Below are 27,164 nucleotides of genomic sequence, written 5' to 3' on the forward strand. Positions count from 1 at the left end.
AACACTGGCTTTACTAGGACAGAAGAAGAATATCAAAAAAGTTGTTATTTTCTAATTTGGGAATCAAAAGATATGCAAAACAATTCATTTTTGGTCAAAATTAAATATACCACAAGAATTCCTAAAAAGTACTCCTTTTGAAACTCACTGAGCAAGGTCAACAAATTAGAAAGTCTGACGTATCTCACAAACTCATGCCTCTCTGTATACCACAAAACTACAAAGACGTTCTCTCATCCCTAAAAATAATGCTGAATATACAGACATAGATACAATCAAGGCTGTGATAAATTCTCAAACCTAAAGTATAAAATGTGAGGACCATATCGGTAGCAGTTGACTAAAACGTTAGTGCCCCCTTGTGGCTATTTTGCCTTATAACTGATTTTTATGACCACACAGTGAAAATGTTAATAGTTTATTGATACATTAAAAAAAAAAAGAGTATGGGCACTGCTCTCAAGAAGCATGTCAACTAGCAAGGGGGACTAACATTAAGAAGATCACATGGCCGCACCGTTATACTCAGGGTCTGCTGTGAAGGAAGAGCACTCGGTGTCAGGACAACCTCAAGGAGGGACAACTTTAGCTACAGGACAGTCTGGAGCCAGGCAGGCCATGGGCACAGGGTCTGGACAGAGCTTTTTGTGCAAAGATATAGGGAACTGGCACCCTATAGAGTCTTCGCGCAGCCTGAGCAGTGAGGGAGGGTGGCTTAGAAAATCAGTAAGGACATTCAGGCCTGCTTGATCGTGCAAACGGCTTTGAATTCCTTTTTTAAATTCCTGGAAAATTCTTAGACATTAAGAATAACACGATCAGCGTTTGGTTTCTGAGCGAATGTCGTGTGGAACATGAGCAGGAATTGTGGGAGGTAAGAGCAGGAATAAGGGAAGTTACATAGCTCCTTCCGGTAAGAATTATTTAATATATGTGCTTACTTTAAAGAGTTCAATTGTACCATAAAATATAAAGCACCCAGAATTTCACAACTAGTAAGATGTTCTCCAACAGAACATCTTCCAAGGGCACTCGCTACTCCAAACTTGGTTTTACTTAAACTATCTTTTGTTTCTTTGGTTGGTTTTTGTGTGTGTGTGTGTGTGTGTGTGTGTGTGTGTGTGTGTAACGGTCCTGGCTGTCCTGGAACTCACTGCGTAGGCCACACTGGCCTGGAACTCACAGAGATCCACCTGCCTCTACTTCCTAAATGCTGGGATTAAAAGCTTGTGCCACCAGGGACATGCTTTTTTCTTCTCTTCCTTCTTTCCTCCCTTCTTTCCTTTCTTCCTGTCTCTTTCTTTAAACAAATAGGGTCTTGTCACATAGCCTGGATGGCCTTGATCATGGCTGTTAGCTGAGATTTATGGAGTTGCTCTTCTGAAGGATTCACAAAGCCTTTGCATAACCCAGTCCTAAGACATACCAGGCAAACCAGGAAGTCAACTGTGGCTGAGAACTGCTTAGGCAATCATCCTTCACACAACTCCTAGATCAGATAAGAGGTTCTGCTATGCGGAAATCAACTTGCTAAAAGTGCCTTTTGTGTAACGATAAAGAGCTTATGAAAAGTTCCAAGGTGTTCAGTCCTTCAGAGGCTGATCCATCCTGCTGCTGCCGCCCAGAAGCCTAAATTCATCCTGCAGTGCCTCCTTCTCAACCCAGACCACAGACAAGCAATGGTTTAGCAACAGTTACAACTGAACCCGTGTATAATTAGCAATCGTTAGCTCCCCTATGAGCAGCAATCTCCTCCTGCCATGGTCTAGAAGCCCTCCCCTGATTTGTTTTATCTTTGTATCCCTCTGTCCCCTGGGTCAAAATGGAATGAATGTGAATAACTGTTCGCCAAGGGTAGGAAGGAATGAGGGAACATATGACTACATTAAATAATTCAATGTAAAGCTTCTGCACCGCAACATTTCTTAAAGCAGAGCTGACAGGTAGGACACAGGAAAAGCGGAGGGGCAGAGTAGCAGCAATTTCTTTTAAATGCATCTCATCTCTCTGGCCAGGCCTTGACCCTTCATTTTTCTTGCTCTTCGTTCATGTCTACTGAAGCATGAGAGATCATGTGCACTTAAAATCTGGGCTGTGTTCTTTTAAAGCTCACAGTTAAACACAGGAGTTATAATTAACAAAGTAAAGCAGAGTAAAAATCCATTATTTAACTATTTCTTCTTTTCCACCTACACACTGATCAACACTATTTTGAACATGTTCAATGTGCTAACTACCAGATTCTTGTCTTCCTTAACCCACATCCTGTGGACCGTGTCCAGTGACTTCAGAGGAAATTCTGTGGTTAGAAGTGATATGCGTATATAAAAAAGGGGATGAAGCTTTCGTTTCTAGTTGATGTCAGGAAGACATCAGTGGGCGACACAGACAGACTAGAAGAGAATCAACAAACGAATACAAAGGCAGGCACTGCTATGCACTGCTATGCACTGCTATACACGGCTATACACGGCTATACACTGCTATACATGGCTATGCACAGCTATGCACTGCTATGCATGGCTATGCACAGCTATGCACTGCTATGCACTACTATGCACTGCTATACACTGCTATACACGGCTATGCACTGCTATACACGGCTATACACTGCTATACTGCTGAGCACTACAAAACAGAGTGGAGATGAGTCTTTAATCTTAAGGAAAATTTTCGAAAATCTTACGTATCTCTTTTCCAAAGCATCAAAACAACCTTGAATCCTGTCAAGAAATAATATCCAGTGTCACTATAGCCCATATGAACAGCCAAAAAAATAAATCCAAGTACGTAATTAGCTGCACTTCTATCTTGAAGCACATAAATTAGCAATCATTCTGCCCGTTCTGTCATCTTTTAGAACCCCAAGCATCTTTCCACACCTACAGAATATTACAAGTGACGGACAGGCCATTCTGAAGCGCAGAAGTGCGCTTTCATTCCCACCACCACGTGTTAGCAAACAGACAGGCGCGTGGTGAACAATTGCAGTCAGGACTTTTTTTTCTTTATATAAGTCCATTTTCTTCTAAAATTAAATTGATAGTTTAAAATAATAACGAATAATTGCTACAATTCCCAGGAAAGAAGACTAAGAAAAGCAGTTTAAGTAAATGATTTTACAAAATAGTTTTATGGGTAATTTCAGCCATGATATATGTTGTTCGGTTTTTTCAGAATTTACTTACCATTTAATAATATGTAATGACCCAGGACACTTTTTGTCTTCCCGGAGAATTTTTAAACTGAGGTCTAAAAAAACAGAAACATCACTGTTATTCTGAAAAATCCACGCTCAATAGGGCATTTTCTTTAATTTATTTGTAAAATTTAGTTTTATGTTTTATATTTCTAACTTTGTTTTTGTTTTGTTTGTTATTGTGTTATTGTGGTTTCTCTGTGTAGCCCTAGTTGTCCGGAAACTTACTCCGTAGAATGGCTGGCCTTGGACTCAAGAGATCCATCTGCCTCTGCCTCCTTAGTGCTGGGATCAAAGGCGTGTCCACCACAGCCTGGCACACTTTGAATGTCTAAATACCCACTTTACACACGAATCCTATGTTGACAGTTACCTCAGTCCTTGTTTCGAAGTAGTGTATCAGACTCGCACTCTGGTTTCTTTTACTTATTTCCTTCTCTCTTACATAATCTACGGTGTCACTGAGGCCAAGTTAAACACATTCCCAATTTCATTCTTTATCATTTTCCCTCTTAATGAAAAAATATTAAACATAAATGCATACGTTATTCTCCAACATCTCTATGTGAGATTTCCCACGGTCCATATGAGAGAATAAAGGAAGACATCAATGTACACTGAACTCAGTATAGATACTGACTCGTGTGTGATTTAACAGGGGCCTCTTAAATCATCACGTGTTTATAAATGTACGGATTTGTGCACATGTGTGCACAGTGCAAAAGTGTGCCACGCTACCTGTGTGCAAGTCAGAAGTGACTTACAGTGTCTCCTCATTCTGTGGGTCCCAGATCATTAGGTTCGTAGCAAGTGTGTACGTCCCTGCCTGCAGAGCCATCTCACCAGCTCTCAGAGTCCTCTATCGCTTCCAATGGTTTTCCTACGCTAAAATTAATGTCACTTCCACCATTGTTGAGGAATAGGAAAATGATTCTACTTTGACAAAATACTTAGATGTTATTAAAAAGAGTGTCATACACACACGGAGCGTTTTTGTGACATGTCACTTTCAATACAATGCACCAAGGAGTAGCTTCTACGACACGGAACTGGAGCTAGGAGAAATGCTTTTGCCTCCGTGCCTAGGGCAGTCAATGCTCCTGCGGAGAGGCTGTACTTTGCAAGGCTGTCTGACTGATGAAAACTTCGGCGGTCCTAGAAAGTTGGAATGTTGCAGGTCCAGAGCTAAACTACAAATTATGTTGGGCTATCTCTAGTCCCCTTCGTGGCCAGTTATTGCCTACCTCTGTTTATGAGCTAACATCCTTTGGAATTTACCAACAGACTCCCTAGCTTACACCAACGCAAAAGCTGAGAATGTCAGCAGAGATTTCCCCACTCAGCTATGTACCCCCCACTCTTGAGGACTTTCTTTTTTCTGTAACTATAAGAACTTCGTGAAATTTCTTCCATAGTAGAAGATGAAAGTTGGCGTTGGCAGCAACCTACACGCGTGTCCCCGGCCCACGCCACTCACATCGGCCCTAGAATAAACTATCTCTTCTAGCTCTTGAGGTAAGAGCTGTGGGGTTTTGTTTTGTTTTAATGTCAGCACTAGCAACTGACATGGGAAAGGGGCTTAATTTCCAAAGTGTGCCTTCTTTTATAACTCCATGTTCCAAACAGGAGGGGAAACAAATTATATGCTACCTGCAAACACACTAAATCTCACAGACTTAGCAACTAAGTTGAAAGAAGAAATTACATGGAGGAAAGAAGAAAGAAGCACTGATTGCAAGAGCCGTGTTTATGTGGTCAGAGCGAGCAGGCACCCACTGATGTTCACCTGGAGAATCAATATCGCCTGAGAAAATCAAGTTAGGATGAAGCCATGGTGTCTTATTAAATATAAACATGAGAAATTTCAAATTAGATTTAGAAAAGTGGCATCTTACAAGGAAATATGTGCATAACAATAATAAAATGAAAAGGTGGGCTATTGTAAAAAGAACATAACTGATTAAAATAACTATCTAAATAACCATGCAAATCAACAAATGGATTTATGCTTCCTGTGCATATTTACATATGTTAATAGGGAGATTCCGTGAATTTCCTCAGCATCAAAATGTACCTCAAAGAACAAATTCAACTGAGGCACAAAATAATGTAAATCTTCAACATTAAGAGTGATTTTTGTTCTCACTTTTACAAGGATGGCTTAGAATGACTAGACACAGATCAACAGGTTTGTTTTTTCACTTGACAGCTAGCTTGAAGTTGATGGTTCCTATAAGGAAATCCAATTCACCCAGCAAAATTAAAATGTTAAGTGAATTGGTAAATTGATCTTGAAGTGCATGCCCATGAGTTGGAATTAGTGTACTCTGTGAGAGAGGGAAACTTCATCCTGCTAAGTAGAAAGAGGGACACTAGCCAAGGCAATCATTTCATCCAACTTTACCATCCAAATAGCGATCTCTGTAAGAGCTCTCTGGAAACAGGCCCCTCAGATACGTTATACACGAGATAGAGGTGGCAAAGAGTTTCTTCACCATCACCAGTGACTCACGCTCATTTGTGATTTGGGATGGGAAAATTGTTTTCTGGAAGAAAATCAAAGATGATAAAAATCAGTCTTCATGAATATTCAATTCAGTCCATCAAACCATTACCACAGATAGGGCAGAAACTTTTTAAGACTTCAAATCTGATACATTTCTAGATAATCAAAAGAAAACATGGCTCTGAATACTGAGTTAAAATAGATCTTCATAAAAGCAAGGCAGAACAGAAAGGCAATTACTGGAGTAATTCAGGACAAAAACAATTTTTCAGTGACCCATTGAACCAAAGCAAAATTGGGAGTTTCCCTATAATTCTACAACCTCATTCCTGTCTTCACACGCTCTTTGGACTTCACTGTAATCTGAATTTTCACCCTCATCTCTTTTATATCCCTCTCTCCAGAGTTACCATGTACAACTTATCAAAATCTGGTGGACCCCTTGTCTGGAGTATTGACACTGTATCCACATGACCCCTCAAGCTTGTCCACTGTATCCATATGACCCCTCAAGCTTGTCCACTGTTTCCATATGACCCCTCAAGCACCTTGACACTGTTGTGTTTTCTTGTTGTTTTGGCAGAACTGGGAATCAAACCTAGGACCTTGTTGCACGTTAAGCAAGAGCCTTGGTTATTGAGCTAAACTGCTACCTGCTACCACTATTTCAGCTTTCATCCATCCCTACACAGCTGAATCCCACCCCACCCACCCATCCCCTGACTTATTTTTATGAAACGAGGTCTCATTGTGTAGCCCTGGCTAGCCTAGAACTTAATTTGGAGACTAGGCTGACTTTCGACTCACAGAGATCTGCCTGTCTCTGCCTCCAGGATCAAATCCTCCTAGGATTAAAGGGTGTGCCACCACACCCAGCCCATTTCTCCTTTTTAACCAGCCATCCTCACGAGTGCAATCCTTTGTCTCTTCACAGTTCTCTTAGATAATCTTGTCTATCCTCACAGCTTCAGGGATAGTCTATAGAGAAGACTTCGACATCTAATTGGTGTTCTCCGCCTACAGTTCTAGTATCTGGGCGTCGGCTCCTCTACTACTTTGTAGACCCTGAAATTCAGTTTGTCTCTGATACCGTGCATAAAGCGTGGGCCCCAGTTTCATGCCTAGGCAAGAAAGTCAGCATCTATTCCAGTTACCAGGCTAGAAGCAGCTCCCTTTCTCTTTAGCTTTTCTCCCTCTCTCAATGCCATTTCTAACCACTGAATTGTCTCTTTTAATAAACCATTTTTTAAAGCAAGAAAAGAAACTAGAAAAGTTCTCTGTGTGCTCCTATGTGTGCAGGTACACGTATGTGCAGGTATACAACCATGTGTGTTTACATGCATATGGACACCAAAGGTCAACCTCAGTTGCTCTCTCTTTCTGAGATAGGATCTTTCACTGCCCTAGGTTAGCAAGCACCAGAGATCCCCTGCCTCCACCTCACGAATGCTGGTATTACAAGTGTGCACAGGCCTGGGGTCAAACACTGGTCTTCATGCTCGCAGAATGCAATGCTGAAGGACTCGTCCATCACCTGAGAGTGCCTTGAGAGTAGAATGGTAAGGAGGGACCATGACAGCGAGGTTAGGGGCACAGACTGTGCACTCCATAGCCAGGTTCAGATCAGTACTCTGTTACAAACGCAGTGTATGATCTGGGTGGAGGTCAGCCACCTGTTCTAGTAAATGCCCCGACAGTGAAATTCTTAGGCTTTGAAGTTAATTATGCCATATCAACAAGAAAGAAAATACAGATACATTATAAGTAAAGCTGTTTTAAGAAAAATCTCTTGCTAATAAATTGTTGCAGGTACCTGATTCTGCATAAATTCATCTCTCTTGTACCTCACTCAATCCATTCCTCTGCAAATAGGGGTAACAGTAAGACCTACTTGATTCCTACTTGATTGAGGATTAAATAGGCTAAAGTCTATGAAAGACTTCACATTGTCCCTAGTTCAATCATTTATTGTGTTTTGGGTTATGTGTGGGTTTTTTTCCCTTGTTATGTGAACACATATTAACTACTCTGTTAATTTATAAAACATCAATTACAAAGTAACTTCCAGGACAGCCAGGGCTATACAGGGAAACTCTATCTGGAAGAAAAAGAAAAAGGAAAGAAAGAAAAAGAAAACCAAAAGTGAAATAAAGAGAACACTTGTACTCCAGGCCAGCAAGAAGGCTCCGGTGTAAGGGCACCAAGCCTGATGGCCTTAGTTCCATCCCCAGGGTCACCAAGTGGCAGCTGACCTCTGCAAGGACACCAGGGTGCACTGCTCACTCCCATACTCAGTTTCCAGTTAGGGTTTCTATTGCTGCGGCAAAACACTATGACCAAATGCACCTTGGAGAGGAAAGGGTTTCCACAGCACCGTTCATCACTGAAGGAAGCCAGGACAGGAACTCAAGCAGAGCTGATGCAGAGGCCATGGACAGGCTCTACTTACTAGTTTGTCCCCTACGGCTAGCTCAGCCTACTCTCTTGTAGAACAGGAGCATCAGCCCAGGGATGGCACCATTCACAAAAGTCTCTTCCCCATCAATCACTAATTACAAAATGCCCTATAGGCCTGCTTATGGCCCAATCTTATACAGTCATTTTCTTTTCTTTTCTTTCTTTTTTTTTTGCCATTTTCTTAATTGAAAATCCCTATTTTCTGCTGACTCTAACTTGTGTCAAATTGATATAAAACTAGCCAGCATCCCACACACACATAAATAAACATGTATACATACATATAATATATTAAGAAATAAATTATTGTGATAAAATTTTAAGTTTATTTTTCCTACTCTTGGCAACAGTTTGAATGAGAACAGACTCATATGTTTAAAGGCATTGTCCTCAGCTGATTGAATTGTTTGGGAAAGATTAATACATACGGCCTTGTTGGAGGCAGTGTACCACTGAGGGTGGGCTGTGAGGTTTCAAATGCCATTCATTCTATGTTCATTCCCAGATGGCGTGCATAATAGTTCATCTCTCTCTGTCTCTGTCTCTGTCTCTGTCTCTCTCTCTCTGTGTCTCTCTCCCCTCCCTACCCCCTTCCCTCACGCTTCTGTAACAAGACTCTGAGGCCATGCCTCCTACGCTGACTTCCCTAATGGCCACGTGCTCACCCTCTGAACTGTAAGCTTCCAACAAACTCTTCTTTCTATAAACTGCCTTGATCATGGTGTCTTACTACAGAAATAGAAAAGTAACTAAGACATTCACTAAATCAAAGTTAATTAAATCCAACATAATTGTGGGGGCTTCGCACAGTATTTTTAAATTGGGAAAACTTTAGAACCCACTTAACTCAATGTACTCATGTCATAGGTCCTAAAAGGAAATCCAGAAAGGTAAGAGATTTGCCAGATCACAAAGCCTGCAAGTGATAAATGTCCTTTTATTATACTCTACAGGTCAACCGCTGGACTTCTGACAATCTTAATAAAGTTACTACCTACAAACATATCTCCAGATGGAAGATAACTTCCAGAAAGTTCACACACAGGTGCGTACAGAGATAAACACAGACACACGCACGTGCGTATACACACACACACACACACACACACACACACACACACACACACACACACACACACACACGTTACTAAAATGTCTTCTGGTATTCTAGATATGATTTTGCCATATCTAAAAATGCTTCTTTAGTAGTCTATATAAAGACAATGAGTTATTATTTTATGTTTTTGTCAAATTACACTATATTCAGTTATTTTTGAGGCACTTAATTTTTTCATTTCAAGACAGGTTCTTTCTGTGTAGCCCTGGCTGTCCTGGAACTCACTCCATAGACCAGGCTGGCTTTGAACTCAGAGATCTGCCTGACTCTGCCTCTCATGTGCTGGGATTAAAGATGTCCATCACCAGCACCCTGCTCAGTTTCTTCCTTATCGAGAGTTTTAACTGAAATAGTAACATAATGCCCTTGGTACAGTGCCTGGCACATAGGTAATGCTGAATAAATATTGAGTTTTACAGTTATTGTTGATAGGCTATTTCTTTGCCAGTGAGCCAATTCAAACCAGATTAGATTGTATTAAAGGCAGGTTTATTGAGAAGCTGTTCTCCAGTGGCAACTTCACTGGCTCAAAGGAGGAAGCCAGGGAAGCCGCCATGGTAGGGAGGAGGGAGAGAAAGTGCTCGATGCAGAGAGGAGAGGGAGGGAAAGAAGAGAGTGTAAAATGTCTGGACTATACAGGGAGGAGCCTCTGGGGGAAGGGCAGCCCCTCCCCTGGGCTAGAAAGTTCAGGGTTGGGGGCAGGGTATGCCAGGTAGGGACTGAGGAATGCTGGGAGAACCTGGAGGGCAAGTCTGTTTGATAGGTAAAATATGCACCCCAGTCCCTAGTCCCAGGTCCAAAAACAAACGATTATCATTGTTTGTAGTATTAGATAACAGAACTGGACCGTCAGGTGAAATTTACTGGGAAAAGCAGTTCCCTGTAACTCAAACAACAAAGGTCTGGCTGAACTAAAAAGTCAATTTGTTCATTTACAGTGAGAAGAGTGGCTGCCATGAGGACTGCAATTCACACACCCAGCTCAGAGTTTCCCTCAGGTGAGGGCAGTCCCTTAGGAAACTAGATGACATTAGAAGTTGGCTTGAGAAGTACCTGGGACAAAGCCAGAGAGGTGATGAGGTGACCGCTCTCTCTCTGTCTCTGTCTCTCTGCTACAATTTAACACTCCTAACTGCTAAAACAAGTCAGTCAGTCAGTCTCTCTCTCTCTCTCTCTCTCTCTCTCTCTCTCTCTCTCTCTCTCTCTGCTACAATTTAACACTCCTAACTGCTAAAACAACTCCTATACTCACTCTTCCAATCAACCAACCTTCTGACCTGGCACTGACTACAAAATAAGGCACCAGTCCTTGAGCCTGGCTTCTTTTTTTTTTTTTTTTTTTTTTTTTGGTTCTTTTTTTTTCGGAGCTGGGGACCGAACCCAGGGCCTTGCGCTTCCTAGGTAAGCGCTCTACCACTGAGCTAAATCCCCAGCCCCGAGCCTGGCTTCTAAGATCCAAATTCATCTGTTCCATCAAGCCCTATTCCATTTTGTTTTCTCCTCCTGGTCAACATGACGGCTTTACTACACAAAGCTCTTTCCCTAAAACACACCAGGCTTTTCTCTTATTCCCAGCCAAGGCACACGCTAGGTCTCAGGAAATTTTCTCTCCCCTCTGAGCCTTTCCATCATTTCAGAGTATACAAAGACCTCTAAATTGCTACATTTGAATTACTATGTGCCTTTGTAGGTTAAGAGATAGAGACAGCTTCTCGAGCTAGTTCAGAGTGACCTGGGACTCACTGTGGAGCCCAACCAGTCTCAAGCATGTGACAATTCTCCTGGTTTCACTGTTTTTCACGTGTATATAAATATAGGCATATTGACTTAATTACCATAAATCTTATTTTTCTTAATATGATTACAAAGAAGATAAAGATCGCCTTTTTTATTTTCTCATAAAACAACACACTATTACACATATATTATACTCTGAATCTAAATAAGTCTATGTAATGCATTAATGACTGTTCTGGAATTTACTCAACTGGTCTGACACACTGTGACTTGTTACATCTGAACCTTAAATGTCCCCTGAAGTTGAAGGCATGGTCATGATACTGGGAGATGGTAGAATCCTTAAGAGACAGAATATAATGGGATGACACTAGGTTATCAAGTGTCTCCTCCCCACCCCAACTCCTGACCACTACGATGCGTGGCTTCGCTCTACCTCGTGTTTTCCCTGCAGGTCTCCACGATGTTCTGCCTTGATACTGAGTCAAAAACAAGAGAATCAACTTCTGAAACTGTGAGCCAAAATAAATCCTCCTTCCTTTTAAGTTTATTATCTCATATATTTTGTTATCCCCACAGGAAGTGACTAATACATTCTTCCCCAGACTCCTAGCATCAAAGCTTCTTTCAGTTCTCTCCTCTTTGGTTCTAAAAGTTGCATCACAAATTTCCTAATTGCTCCAGGAAGTGCACGCCTGACAAAGAGGCTTCTCTGTAAACATCTTTTTTTTCTGATTTCTTTCACTCCAGTAAGCATGAACCGAGCACCCAGTACAGAACTTTATAATTGGTCTTCATTTTCTGAATATCCCCCGTACATTAGGCGTTAAAATGTAGACATACTTTCCCAGAGTAATGCCAATTAACTGCTAAAACTGCTGCTAAGGGAATGTTAAATTCAGTAACTCACTAAATGGTCTTTGACTTTTCTTCCTAATTCTTAACAAATACCTTAGATGCCTTCAGTGTTCTGGGGTTGTGAGAGAGCTGAGCAGTAGCCATCGTGAGAATGAATCAGGATTCGTTCAACAACTCCAACCTGTTAAAAAAAAATTAGAGATTTTCCCTAAGATAATACTATCTTGTCTTTCCAAAGACAGAACTGAACTCTAAAACCTAAAATTAAAATCAAGTACAGTTAAGAACCGACAACTCCTCAGACTGTCCTGTCACGAGACAAATTTACCAAGCTCAATTTTGAAAATACAAAAATTTAACAAGTTCAATCTTGAAAATACAAAGAGAGAATGAAGCTAAAATAGTTCTACCTGGCCCTACCGAAAATTACAAAAATGAATCTGAATTATAAAAAGTCTTATTTTGAATTTTCCAAACATGAGCTACATAAGCTAACTGTAATTTTGCTAACCAATTTTATAATAACCATTTGGGTTTCCACTACAAGCTTTTACTAAATCTGGCATAGAGTCTCTGCATTAAATTTCAAGAACCCAATAAAAACTGCAAGACAAATTATTCATTCCTAAACACATTCTCAGAAGAAAAGTAAGTTATAAGTCACCTAAACACTCGACAATGTGTCCCATTCATCTTTGTTGTTCCCTCAAAAAGGAACCGTCTTCTCGGTACAGCAGGGCTCAAAACAGTTCTTAGGTTAACTTGGGATTTGTTTACAAACTCAAAACCCACTCAAAAAGAGTGAGGAGATGGAGAATTAAGACCCTCATTACCAGGTTGGGAATTTAGCTCAATGGTAGAGCGCTTACCTAGCAAGCGCAAGGCCCTGGGTTCGGTCCCCAGCTCCGAAAAAAAAGAACCAAAAAAAACAAAAAAAACAAAAAAAAAAAACCAAAAAAAAAAAAAAAAGAAAGTCCATCCTGGCTCACCCTGGGCAATCTGTCACCTGTTATATTAGAAATTAAGGCACAAATCTGGAAGATTTTTGCAAATAAGAGGTTAGAATTATTCGGACACAGTGCCACAAGGTGGTGACAGAGACTAGTGAATTTAAGAGACTTAAACTCTTCAGCAGCACTGGGGACACTGCTACAGGGTTTCCACATGAGATCTACCTCGTGGTCCTGGGCAGTCTTTAAATGCTGTTTTCCTCTGTTGTCGTTATAGTGTAACTGTCACATCTGACCCAGAACACCTCCTTTATATTATAAGAAATAAGGAAGGAAAAGAAAGGTAGGTATAAGGGCTTTTTCAGCTCCAGTTCTAACTCATTAGAATATAACCTCCTACAGGGGAAACAATAAATATAAGGAATAATGGTTTTTAAATCACTTTCTATGTTGGGAGGATTTTAGCCAATCTCTTTACAATCACCAGACATTCCCGATGCATCCACCAATTAGACCACCACATACAGTTGGCACCTGCATTTTTAGAATATATGGGTGACCCATATTAAATTAATAGTACTGAAAAGCAATTCCACTAGGGCTGTTGAATCTGAGCGGGGATTAAAAATATTTATAAAACAAGTAAAATTAAATTTTATGCAACATAAATGGATATGTAAGGAAAGGCAGTCAACAATGCAATCTAGCAAAAACAGGCTTTGGAGTTATGAAATCTGTGTTCAAATTCGAATTCTGTTACCTAGCAGCTATATAACTGATTAAATTAATTCCTCTGAGATCTGGTTTCGCTTTTTTTGTAAACATAAATACAGAGCCAATGTTCGGGTCTTGCTTGCTGTCCATCTGGAGTAGTAACATAGGCCACGGGTTAAACACATGGGCTTCCTAACAAACCTGCCTAAGATCACATCGCAGGGTGCAGTTCACTATGTAACCCTGGACAAGATGTGGGCCTCAGTTTCTCCATCTGTACAGAAAAAAATGCATCAGTGACTACTTCAGACATTTCAAGATTAAATTTATTAAACTAATGTGGTATTTAGAACAATTTTTGGTGTACACTTCATTAAAGGTAAGAAAGCATGTTTGCTTTCAAAACAAAACAAAACAAAACAAAACACCTGTATATTAGTCTTCCTCCTCCTGGTGTTTGCCTGACTCAGCTGCCCCTCCCACTGCCCTCCAATCTTTTCTCCCTGCCTCTGTTCCTCCTGCCATCATGGTATTCCTCAAGTTTCTGTACTAGTAGTCTTCTGTGATTGACTGATTGATTGATTGATTGATTGACTGACTGATTGATTGATTGAGGCAGGGCTTTCCTATGTAGCCCTGGCTATCCTGGAACTCCCTCTGTAGACCAAGTTGGCCTTGAATTCACAGGAGATCTGCCTGCCTCTGCTCCCAAGTGCTGGGACACAAGTGTGCCACCACCACTCAGCTTTTTTTAAATTTCTAAACACAGCCACTAAACAAATATACTCCCACTATTTCAATTACTGTTTCTAGTCTAGTGATTTGTATATTCTAGTGATGTGTATATTCTCAGACCTGGTCATTCTCATGAGTTATTGATCTATGATTCTGCCCATTAGACAATTCCCACTTCGATGTTATTAGCATATCCAAATGCAAATTCTTTCCCCTCAAACCCTCTGTTTCCTAGCAAATGGCATCATCAAATACTTAAATCACTCAGTCTGAAAATGTATGACTCAACTCTGCCCTATTTCTTTGTTCAGTCAACTTAGTACTTCTCAAATGTGTCAACTGCTCACTTTCTCCACCACTGTTGCCTACTAATATTTGGGGGAGGGGGGGTCTTCTCTCATTGTTATTGAGGCTGCTACTGTTGTTTTTACAGGATCTCACTACATCCCAGCTTCCTGAAGCTTGCTCTATAGCCCAACAGCCTTGAACTTGACATGATTCTGCTGCCTCCACTTCTCAAGTGTTGAGATTACAAGTGTGTACCCTCGGGTTGGGGATTTAGCTCAGTGGTAGAGCACTTGCCTAGCAAGCGCAAGGCCCTGGGTTCGGTCCTCAGCTCCAGAAAAAAAAAAACAAACAAACAAGTGTGTGCCCTCACACTGGGCCTGTCATCTCTACTTCAGATCAGATCATCCTCATCTTTTGCCTGAATTGTTGCAACCCCCCATCTGCCTGTTGCTGTACTCAACCATCTCTGTTCTATGTTTTCAACCAGACTTTCTTCATTACAACCTTGATTATATATTATTTCCAAACTGAAGCCCTTACATAGCTCCCCAACTGTCATTGTTTTGAATATGCTTGGCCCAGGGAGTGGCACTATTAGAAGGTGTGGCTTTGTTAGAGCAGCTGGGTCACTGTGGGTTTGGGCTTTAAGACCCTCATTCTAGCTGCCTACAAGTCCGTCTTCCACTAGCAGCCTTCGGATGAAGATGTAGAACTCAGCTCCTCCTGCACCATGCCTGCCTGGATGCTGCCATGTTCCCGCCTTGATGATAATGGACTGAACCTCTGAACCTGAGAGTTGCCTTGGACATGGTGTGTGTTCACAGCAGTAACGCCCTAAGACGCCAACTACCCTCAGAAAAAAAATCTAAACTCTTTCCCACCGATTCAAGATTTGCCTCATAACCTCCTCGATCCTTTCCCCTGGTAATTTGTATGTTCCAGTCATCTGTACACCTTTACTCTCTCTGGCTTTCAGACAATATTCTCCTGGCCTGACGTATCCTCTACTTCAAATTACTACCTATCTCCTGAAGATGCTTTAGTTTTTCAAGGAACAATACCCCGATTTCTACTACCACCTCTACCACGTTCAAATTATGTCCCCATTACAATACATAGTATATTGTATCTACTTTGTGTATGTGAATACCTACTGTGAGTTAACATAAGAGTAACATTATGGGCTGGAGAGATGACTCAGTGGTTAAGAGCACTGACTGCTATTCCAGAGTTCAAATCCCAGCAACCACATGGTGGCTCACAACCATCTGTGATGGGATCTGATGCCCTCTTCTGGTGTGTCTGAGGACAGCTACATTGTACTTTATAATAAATACATAAATCTTTTTAAAAATAAGGGTAAAATTATATCTGTTGAGCTTGTTTGCTTTTTTTAATGTTTTTTTTTTTGGGTTTTGTTTTTTTTTGGTTCTTTTTTTTTTTTTCGGAGCTGGGGACCGAACCCAGGGCCTTGTGCTTCCTAGGTAAGCGCTCTACCACTGAGCTAAATCCCCAGCCCCAATGCTTTTTTTTTTAAGTGCTCAGCTTCAATGAGAGTTCTTGTCTCAAAAAAATGAGGCAAAGGAGCTGGAGAGATGGCTCAGTGGTTAAGAGCACAGACTATTCTTTCAAAGGACCCAGGTTCAATTCCCAGCACCAACACGGCAGCTCACAACTGTCTGTAACACCAGACCCAGTGAATCTGATGTCCTCTTCTGACCTCTGTGGGCACTAGGCACCCACATACATAAAGCAAAACATCTATACAAGTTAAAAAATAATAATACAAATACGAACATTTTTAAACACTAAGCAAGCGAAGAAGATAATAGCCATTAACATCTGACCTCCAAATACACATGCATTTCCAGGTGTATGAAAAGACACATGTGCACATTAAGTAAAATGTGCTGGGCTGGGATGGCATACACCTTTAGGGCGGCACTAGGGAGGCAGGGGCAAGTGAGCTCTTTGAGTTGGAGGTCAGCCTGGACAACCAGGGCTACACAAAAACCTGCCTCAAAAAGAAAAAAAAGGTAACAAAAAACATAAAATGCTAAAGGAAACTGAAGATCAGCAAGAGAATTTAGTTTGCCAAAGTTCTCCGTGAAACCTTTTATTAAGAGTACTTCAATAAATTATTAGCCACCATTTTTTTTTCTTTTCTTTTTTTCAGAGCTGGGGACCGAACCCAGGGCCTTGTGCTTGCTAGGCAAGCGCTCTACCACTGAGCTAAATCCTCAACCCCTATTAGCCACCATTTTAATGAATTCCATTTGTCCCTGATAATTCTGCTACTTCATGCTTGCTCGAACTAAGTGGTTCCTACTATATTAATTGGGTATCGGTTCATACTTTTTGCTTTTTAAAATATTTTTTCATGCTATTTCCATTAATCCATGTATTCAACGCTTACTGTGCAATTGCACTGTTCCATATAAAACATGGCTTTTGCCCCCAAGAAATGTATGGTCTGATAAAGGAGGAATTAAGCTATCATCTTAATAAAAATCTAAGACCTTTTAAGGGCAAGAACCACATTTACACTTTGCTTATCTGGTGAGCAGACAATGTACTGCCGGCCCATTTAATGCTCATATCGTGTGTGTACATCTAAATTTAGATTCCACATATGAGGGCAAACGTGTTTATTTGTCTTTCTGAGCCTGGCTTATTTCACTTAACTTAATGATCTCCAGTTCCAATTAAAAACATTAGAGCTAAATCGCACAGCCATTAAAATGGTGGAAATTCAAGGTCTAGCCGCCCATTTCTCCCCACCACATCACCACCACCACCACTTTGTTTAAGGTGTGAAAAATTTCACCATCCAGAGTAAGAAACCATGTTACCTGCAGCTTCCGGTCCTACTTGGCATCCCCCCAACACGATTATACTTCTACTCTGAGGGCTTTCGAGTTCCACGAAATACTTCCAAATCAAACCTCTCAATTAAAAAGAACAAAGAAGTCTGAACTCGAAGACCACAGAACCCACCCGAACGCCTGTCTCTGGAGACCCCCAGCGTATGGACACGCGGTGAGGCCTTCACCTCAGCCGAGGCCAACGGCTTTTCCCAGCATAAAGCCCGCCCCTTGGCTTTACGACTTTCCGGCCAGGCCACAGGAGTCTCTTCATGAATAATTCGTAACTCTTAGGTTTACCCCTTAGCCTGCCTGGCTCTACCTCATGAATATGCAAAATAGGGCAGAAGGCAGCCTGCCCACCCGGGCTGTGGGCGGGGCCTAGCCTACCCGGGCTGTGGGCGGGGCCTGCATTCTCTTGCCCTAAAAGTAAGTGTAGGGAGCTCCTGGAACCTTCGAGGGACTGCTGAATGTGTGAGGGGGCATCTGCTCTGGACCAGAACTGATTGAGGGGAGGCACGGTGTGGCTGATGGGGCCAGTACCCCGATGGGAATTCTCCAAGACCTGAGGCAGAGCTGGTATCCCTAGCTAGAGCCTGGAAAGGCTTGGGCTCAACCAGAGAGCTTTGCAGTCCTAGGGCACATCTTTTATCTCTTTCCTAGGCTTGGACCCCACTGTAATCTACTTCACAGTAGTGTTTAATTATGCGGCTAAAACTTGGCTATATTAACTTTTCTTTGAGCTTTGCCAATTTTAGCCCCGCCTCCCCTGATCTTTACCTCTCCCCCTCTCTCTCTCTCTCTCTCTCTCCTCTCTCTCTCTCTCTCTCTCTCTCTCTCTCTCTCTCTCTCTCTTCTCTCTCTCTCTCTCCCCCTCCTTCCCATCCCCTCCTCCCACCTCTGTGTGTGTGTGTGTGTGTGTGTCTGTATACATGCGCGCGCATGCGCGCGCACCAAGGAATTTTCCAGAACAATTCTAAGTTCCATAAGCCTCCACAGTAGATTTCTCAAGCCTCTAAAATGAGTGAAATATTTGACAGCACTCATTATATCTCCATTGGAAAGCAAAAGAGAAGGGAGAGAAGGAGGAGGACAAAAAGGGAAATTTGGGTTGCTGAGAACATGAGTTTAAAACATAATGAGCAAACTGAATAAAAAAATACATATCAAAAAGAAAGGACATGACTGGGCCTGGGTATGGTGGAGAAGATGTAATGTAGACATAGCCAGAGGCAGAGACATCCGGGAGAGCCCAGACTGGACATCATCATGGGTCATGTGAGGAGAGGGGGTGGTATGGGCCCAAAGAAAAGGGGTAACCAAAATGGTTGGATTATATAGAGAAGAACCATCCAGCCTCTAGGTGGAGAGTTTAGGGTAGGGAGCAGGGTATGCCAGACAGAAGGGTCCTGGTTGGACGGAGGGATGCTTGGGAGAACCTGATGGCTATGTAAACTTTAATATGTTAAAAAGGGACCTCAGCCATTTGTCCTGGGTTTGAGACCTAACAGAAACCACAATCCAGATTTTTTTTAAAAAGTCTCTTTTTTCAACCCCTGCAGTACTCCTCTCTCCAATCATGACACTCAAGACAGGTTTCTAGACTGCCAGCAGTCCCTCCAGAGCAAAATCCCTTTCTAGTCCAGATCTGCTTGGATCCTGTACTTTCCAGAAATAACAACTTTTTATTTTGTTTCTAAGATCCTTTCCAGTCTCGAAATTAACTTGTTTCCTGGCTGGACCATTGGACTCCCCTCTATGCTGCTGTCTGTCTTTGTTCTCTATTGCTGTGGTAAGGACAGCATAACCAAAAGCAACTTGGAGGGAGACAGGGTATATTTTATCTTACAGCTTACACTTCATCATGAAGAAAGTCAGGAACTCAAGCAGGGCAGGAACCTAGAGGCAGGATCTGCGTGAGAGGCCACAGAAGAATGCTGCTTGCTGGCTTACTTACTCATGCCTGCTCACCTTGCTTTCTTACACAATGCAGGACAGCCCACAGCAGGCTGAGGCCTCCCACATCAGTCAAGAAAATGCCTCGGCAGACTTCCCACGGGCCAATCTAACTGGAGGTACCTCTTCCAAACCAACACTGGCTTCTGTCAGTTTGACCCTGCGTATGTGTGTGCTTCTATGCATGCACGCGTGTAACAAATCAGGACACTTCTAATTGTCATTTGCCTTGCAGTCAGAACTCAGCAACCACCATAATGTTCAGAGGCCTTCTTCCTTGCCTTTACACTAATGGCCATGTACAGAGCTATTTTCTTACACTTTTTATTATTCTATTCCTTTTTTGGCACTTAATAATGGGTTTCATTTCTTTCTTAACCTGTTCTTTCTATCTAGAATGTATGTGAGTGAAACAAGCTTCATCAGAAGATCTCTGGGTATTCAGTTTAGCGCCTGGCAAATAGTGGGCACTGGACAAGCATTGGGGGGGTCAAACATGCTGGTGTGTGCCTGTGATTCTCAGCCATTAGAGGGGTTGAGACAGGAGGACCACTCTGAGTAGCTTAGTCAGGCCCTGTCAATCAGTCAATCCTTTCTTTTCAGTGCCGAGAACAGGGTGCTCCCGAACACGTTGCCTGTGACGTCTCAGGTGCCTCAGTCACGGTTAAGAGTAGAGCTGAGTGGATCGAGTCTCCTGCCATCTTTGTTTTCTTCCTTATAAGGTTAAAATGAGTATGGCCGTTTAGTGCTGCCTGTATGGCTTCTCATCTCTATGCTCGGATGCTATTTTATTTTGGTTTCCAAGGGAGCATTCAGTAGGGTTATGGCCTGGATCTTAAATGTTCTCCATACACTAAAAGCTTGGTGGCCAACCTGTCATACCACTGGGAGGCGGTCAATCAGAGACTACAACATAATCATCATTAGGAGGCAAGAGTGGATGGAAGGAAGGAAGGAAGGAAGGTCACTATGGGAGGGCTGGGCCATAGCTTCTCTTCAGCTTCTCTTCCCTTCCCGGTAGCCATGATGTGGGTAAAATGCATGGTCCCGGGGCTGGGGATTTAGCTCAGTGGTAGAGCGCTTACCTAGGAAGCGCAAGGCCCTGGGTTCGGTCCCCAGCTCCGAAAAAAAGAACCAAAAAAAAAAAATGCATGGTCCCTGTCATGGTGTGCTACCTCCCCTCAGGCCCAGAAACAAAAGCACCAACCAAACAGCAGAAATAGTGAACCGAAACACATCTGTAAGCGGTTTCTCTCCAGGACTTCAGTCACGCATGTGACGGAAAACTAAAGTCAGTGGCCGTGTGGTTTACCAGAGGCAAGAATCCTTCCTTGGAGCTTAGGGTAGATTAGGAAGCAGTTCTGGAGTCCTAGGAGTTTTAGCATCATAGAAAGGAGAAGCCAAATAAATGATTAAGAGAGCCCAAGTTTTGAATGAAGCCTCTGTGTGTGTGTGTGTGTGTGTGTGTGTGTGTGTGTGTGTGTGTGCGTACACACACACACACACACACACACACACATGCGCACAGGCACGCGCGTGTGTTTACATATATATTTATGATTGCCAACTGTGCTGAGCTTCCGAACTTTCATCCTTTGGCAGCTAAAGAGAAGCCAATCAATATGAAACAAACTCCCCAACTGTAAGGTCCAAACACAAAACCCTTCTCCTTCTGACCCCATCCTGTCAACCTACAAAATATGGCTTCCTGTGTAAGTGGAATTTACTGTGGCCTTCGTCGCCACTCAGAGTTGTACATCAACCCCCCGGGCCCTTGGGGCTAATTTTTCTGACTGGTAGAGGATCTCCAAGTGGATTGAATGCTTCCAGAAAAGCCAGGGCTTAATGAGCTGAAACAGGAAGTGACAGGAAGTGACAGGAGCTGTGAGTGTCAGGCTGCTTTGCTGCTTGCTTGAGTGCCCAGACTAAGAAATGATGTCAAGGGGGACATCGAATCCTCCAGCATCATAGAAATAAATATCTGGCTACTTGGTTCTGTCTTCTGCTGAATATCAAGTTTTGATGGCATGTAAAATGGTGTTTCTTCTTAATCACTTAATATGGGAAGTTTCAAATAAAGAGATAGTTTTTGAAACTAGCTTTCCATGGTTGGCCCTGAGAATACCTGCACTGGTGGTAGAAAATGAGAGTTACCAAAAGATGATTTTGAATTCCAGGGATGCCCCATTGCAGGCTCAGCCCTGAGAGGTTGTTCTCTTTCTGGAACTCACACTTAACCAGTGATGATTATGTTGTAGTCTCTGATTGAGAGGGTTTGTAATTTAAGACTTAGAATTCTCAAGATCTTAGCACAGACAGAATATAATAGCGTAAGAAACACGAAGTAGGCTTTTAAAACATTTTTTCTGATTAAAGAAACAAGCGTCTAGTTCGCTCCTGCCAAGAAAAAGGCTAAGCAGCTAGAAACTGAGCCCTCACAGGGGAATGACCTACATCACTTTAGGGGGAGGGGAGTGTTTGCTGGGTAGTCTTCTTCCTGGAGAGCTGGGTCCCTGTGGGTCCCCTATTCCTAGTGCATGCATGTGTACAAGTGTCAGTGTATTCATGTGGATACCTTAGTTAAGGTTTTACTGCTGCGAACAGACACCATGACCAAGGCAAGTCTTATGAAGGACAACATTTAATTGGCCTGACTTACAGGTTTAGAGGTTTAGTCCATCATCCTCAAGGTGGGAGCAGGGTAGCATCTAGGCAGGCAGGGCGCAGACAAAGCTGAGAGTTCTACATCTTGATCTGAAGACTACTGGCAGAAGAATCCTTCTAGGCAGCTAGGACTAGGGTATTAAAGCCATGCCCAGTGACACACCTACTCCAACAAGGCCACACCTTTAATAGTGCCCACTCGCTGGCCCAAGCACATACAAACCATCTTACTTGTGTGCATATGTATACAAAGACACCAACACTCTGTCTCAGGTATCATTCACTCCTCAGGAGTCATCTACTTTTGTTTTTTCAGACAAGGCTTCTCGCTGGCCCGGGGCTTTCTAATTAGGCCAGGCTGGTTGACCAGCAAGCCCCAGGGATCTACCTGTCTCTGCCTCTCCAGCACTGGGGTTTCAGGCATGCACTGCCACATCTGAATCTTTTTATGTGGGTTCTGGAGATGGAACTGGAGTGTTTGCGTGGCAATAGCCTTACCAACTAAGCTATTTTCCCACCCCAGGAGCTGTGCTTTCAAATGTGCCAGGTACTGTGTTATCTTCGGTCCTGCGAAGACTCAGCATGGAGGGTTATGCAAGAAGAGGAGAACAGAGAGGAAACCGTACTTTCTAATAATTCGTTGATGTCATCCTTACTTTGATGAAGACTGCCTAGACACAAGACACATTGAACTCATATTTTGTTGTTGGGAGAATCTAAATCCAAGTAATTTTTCCGGGACGTACTCACATTAGGCATAATACGATTTATCTTTAGAAAGAAATATTGTAAATGTCCTTATTTGGTTACTTATTACTATTATATCAGTGGTTGTTTTTGTTTTTACAGTTCTGAAGATTACACCTAGGGCCTTGCACATGCAGGACAAGCACTTTATCACAGAGCTATATTCCCAGGCCTTGTATTATTTTAGTTTTTGTTCTGCATGTGTGTGTATGTGCAGGTGTGTGCATGTTGTTTTGATTCTGCCTGTATGTGTATGTGCATGTATGTGCTTGTGTGTGGAAGCCAGAGGTTGAGGTCATATGTCTTTCCCAATTGATATTCCCCTTATTATTTTTTTTTTTTTGGTTCTTTTTTTCGGAGCTGGGGACCGAACCCAGGGCCTTGCGCTTCCTAGGTAAGCGCTCTACCACTGAGCTAAATCCCCAGCCCCTCCCTTATTTTTGATACAGTATATTCACGCATTTATCTGATTGACTGGCTAGCAGGCTGCTGGGATGGATCCTCCTGCTTCCAGCTCTTCAGTGCTGAGACCAAAGGAACACATCACTGTACCCAGCACTTTACATGGTGTTGGGGACATGAACTCATAAGCCGTCTTCCAGCTCTGATTTTTGAGACCTAGTTTCACTTAGGTAGCTAGGCTGGCCTTGAACTCACTCTGCAGCCCAAGGCAGGCTTTGAACCTGCCACTGTCCCCACTGACCCTCCCAAGTAGGTAGGATTACAGGCTTGTGCCACCAGGCTTACATTTTAGTTTATTTCTCTTCAATGATTCAATTGGAACTATTATCTTTTTGTGTGTTACCTTTTTATTTAAGTGTAGTGTGCATACATAAACCCATCTCCTCCTTTGCTGTTTTATTGATGTATTTATGGAATTTATTGATTTGAAGTGTACAAATCAACAGTGCTTAGTTTAGTCACAAAACTGTAACCATCACCTCCTACCTAATTCTGTAGTAATCTCGTCGTCTCCAAGAGGAAGCCCGGCCTACGGGCAGTCACTCATTGTTTCTCAGAGATGTCAGCTCTCTGATAGGAAGGAATCACAATATGGCTTCCTTTGGCTTCTTTCACGCAGTCTAATAATTGAAATATAATTTTCACCCTGGTAACACATATTCCTTTGGAAACTAATATTCAGGTGTACACAACATTTTGTTCGTATATCCAATTGATGTCATTTTGGTTGCTTACACCTTTTTGCTGTCCAGAATAATCCTGCTGTGAACAGGAATGTTCCTGGGCACTGGAAAGCACTAGTCCTTCATCACCCACCGACAGCAGCAACTCCGTCCATCTGCATATCGCCCTGCTGGTTTCTCTGTCGGTTCTTCTGTGTTATAATTGTGCTTTGCTGTGGTCCTACTGTGCCTTCACATGTGACATGATGCTAAAGCATGTTTTAATTTGCCTATTGGTTATGTGTATGTCTTTGAACTTCTTCTAGTTGGCTCGGTTCTTCCATAGCTCCTTGAGAGCTCTTCAAACAAGACTTTTGAGTTGATTGTCAGGTAAACTAGATCTCCGAAGATTTATCTTGGTCTTTTGGACCGTGGGTCCTTGTCTTCCATATGCGTTTTCTTGCTGGAGCATGACCATTTGAAGAAACACCTTGCCTCAGCGGCCTTTATAGTTTGTCCACAGTCGCCCAGCTGGAGGCTCTTTGCGCCTCTAAACTTCCGCTTTTTCTGGAGCCGCATCTCTTGTTGATTAAGCATCACTGTTTTGGAAGGGTCTCCAAATTCGAGCTTCTTGCTCCCCCTGGCGTCTGCACGCAGTGCTGCAGCTAGCTGCGTATGTTCTCTGATGAGGACAGAGCCAGCCGCCAGTGTCTCCTGCGGTATTTTAGGTGCTTCTGAGTTTACGGCTTGCACTTAGAATCAGACAAGATAAAATCAGTCCTTGGGAAGGGCCTCAGAGAGCCAGCCAGTTGGGCATACTTCCATTCTTTCCTTCCAAAAGAAGAAACAAAAACTGGGCACTTTTCCTGGTCGCACGGAGATGTCTGGCTCATAGGAAGACATAGAAGCAAGGGAGACGTACCTGAGTTCAGCTGCTCTTGCCCGTGTGCTTTGCTGGGTTCAGTGACTTCCGGTGAGGTTTCGGAGTTTTTATTAAAGCTGTATATTGTGATAAGGTCAGTGTCTCTGATCTGCTGCTTCCTATTCTACTATCTTGCCATCCTCGCTCTAGATTCTTTTTTTTTTTCCTTTTTCTTTTTTTCGGAGCTGGGGACTGAACCCAGGGCCTTGCGCTTGCTAGGCAAGCGCTCTACCACTGAGCTAAATCCCCAACCCCCTCGCTCTAGATTCTTAACTTTTGGAGTTGTGGTATACTGATAGTATGGTGAAAGCTGTAAAATTCCTACCTAAAAAAATAAATAAACATACATAAAATGTGAGATATAAGCCAGATATGGTGGTTCGTGTCTGTACTCCCAGCACTTGGAAGATCCAGGCAGAAGGCTCGAGATTTCCAGGCCAGCCTCAGCTTACATAGTAAGTTGGAGGTCAGCTTGGGTTAAATAAGATTCCCCCACCCGCGATGTGTGTGTGTGTGTGTGTGTGTGTGTGTGTGTGTGTGTGTGTGTTCGAGAGAGAGCCAGACAGAGAGACAGAGACAAAGAGACAGAGACAGAGAAAGGAGAGACACACATTTGGAGGGTGTTAGGTTCATATACAGGAGTACATTCCTAAGCATGTGCTCTGATTTAGAAACCTTGGTAGCCTGAGCAGTGAAGAGTTAAATCAGCAGGTTCCAGGTACTCAGATTACACATTCAGAAAAGGCCTCTCCCTTCACCAGCACTGGAAGAAGACAGCCTCTGGAGCTTTGAATATCCTGCCAGAGCCTTTATCTGCCTAGGGCCTCGGCCTCCATGTTCTGCATTTGGTCCCAGGAAGTTATGCTGACATTGAGACCTACAGTGGTCATTTAATAAAGATTCCGCCCGACTGTGTGAACTTCGATAAAAATCCTGGACTCCGAGGCTCAAGAAAGCTTCCTACTGAGTGACACTTGGTAGATCGTTGCTGAGAGAAACAAGTTCTCTCCCTGCCACCAGCAGCGGACAGCTGGAGGCTTGTGCCTGATTTCTTCTGGACTTTGCCCGTGCCCCTTTTCCCATTATGACCCTATTCTCTACCCCTTCGTTGTGATATACTTTAATATGAGCAAAGCAACATTTTCTGAGCCCCACACGCAAATTACCTTATCTTGGGGACCATTTACACTCTAAACCATTCACGCTGAGGTGACCACCCTGCCAGGCCCTCTGCAGGGCGTGACCTTCCTGTCACTCAGCACTTGCAGCATATGGAAGTTGATCCCAAGAGAACATGACTAGACGCGCTATGAAAGTCCAGGGATTCCAAGGTGAATAGGCTGAGACCTTGGTATCAACCTCCCCAGCTAATCTAAGTGGTAGAACTCTGCATACCGGTCGCATCTTAGCCTTCTTGTTGTGTCCGGGTTTTTCTCGCTCAGCACATCATTCTACTATAGACCCCGCCCCCTTTGCCTGGGCGGGGCACGCTCCAAGGCTACCAGTGGATGCTGAGGCAAAGCCGAGTGCTGAACCTTACTTTTCCTGGCAACTAAGCGCCTCAAATCTGCGCTCAGAAGCAGAGCAGCAATGTGAGCACAGGCTTCTCACTTTTTCTTTTGAGATTTCACGAAGAAATCTGCTCTTTATCATTCGTTTTAGCATCTTTCCCCTATGGAACGTATGATTTATTTTTCTTACTACCTCAAGAGCCTTCACCTTTCACCTATAGGAAGTTGTTTATCCCTCGCCCCCTACCCCTTTTCTCGACTTCTGTCTCTCAGCTTCTCTCTCGGACCTTTCTCAACAGAATCAGGAGCCGTCTTGTTTCTCCCACTCCGGTTTTGGAATTGTATGGTACCCGTGCTTTTGTGACAGGGTCTCACTCTATAGTCTAGGATCTCCTGGAAGTCACTCTGTGTAGTCCACACTCAAATTCCCAGCAGGCCTCTTGCCTGATTTAGCCTCTCTAATTCTAGGTTCACAGGCCACCCTGCCTGCTCCTTACAGTTGCGTCTTCCCAGTCTGTGACTTGTGTTCTCATTTTTCTGACAAGGTCTCTTGCTGAACAGTTTTCAGTTTTGAGTAAGACCATTTTTTCACTTCCAGCTCTCAGTTTGCTCGCATTGGTCCAAGGGAAGGGACAGGGCCAGGATGCAGCCTCTGCGAACGGACGTCTCATTTTCCAGCACCATCTATTAAGAAGACCCTCCTTCCTCCCACTAACTGCCATCACCTTTGTAGAAAACTTACCGCCTCTGAGTGTGTGACTCATTTTTGGCCTCCGTAGTTCTATTAATCTATATGTCTGTCTTACGCTCCTTCT

General features: G+C 42.9%; 1 protein-coding gene across 8 annotated transcripts in view; it reads right to left on the bottom strand.

The window, feature by feature from the left end:
* Hormad2 (HORMA domain containing 2) overlaps positions 1-17,813 on the bottom strand; it is an 83,029-nt gene extending 65,216 nt beyond the window's left edge. For 3 of the 8 annotated variants that reach the window (XM_087584101.1, XM_087584098.1, XM_087584095.1), the window contains exons 1-5: positions 17,559-17,703; positions 11,968-12,055; positions 5,604-5,745; positions 3,189-3,252; positions 2,687-2,723 (exon numbers count right to left, since the gene is read on the bottom strand). In XM_087584101.1, the coding sequence (XP_087440227.1) occupies positions 2,687-2,723; positions 3,189-3,252; positions 5,604-5,745; positions 11,968-12,018 (294 nt within the window). In that variant the 5' untranslated portion in view covers positions 12,019-12,055; positions 17,559-17,703. Of the gene's footprint in view, positions 1-2,686; positions 2,724-3,188; positions 3,253-5,603; positions 5,746-11,967; positions 12,056-17,413 lie in introns of all 8 variants that reach the window. The other 5 variants (NM_001017501.1, NM_001401619.1, XM_087584097.1 and 2 more) reach the window with 4 other exon arrangements.
* Between the last annotated feature and the right edge of the window lie 9,351 nt (positions 17,814-27,164).

This window comes from Rattus norvegicus, chromosome 14 (assembly GCF_021556685.1).
Source record: "Rattus norvegicus strain SHRSP/BbbUtx chromosome 14, alternate assembly SHRSP_T2T, whole genome shotgun sequence".
NCBI classification, from domain to species: Eukaryota; Metazoa; Chordata; class Mammalia; order Rodentia; family Muridae; genus Rattus; species Rattus norvegicus.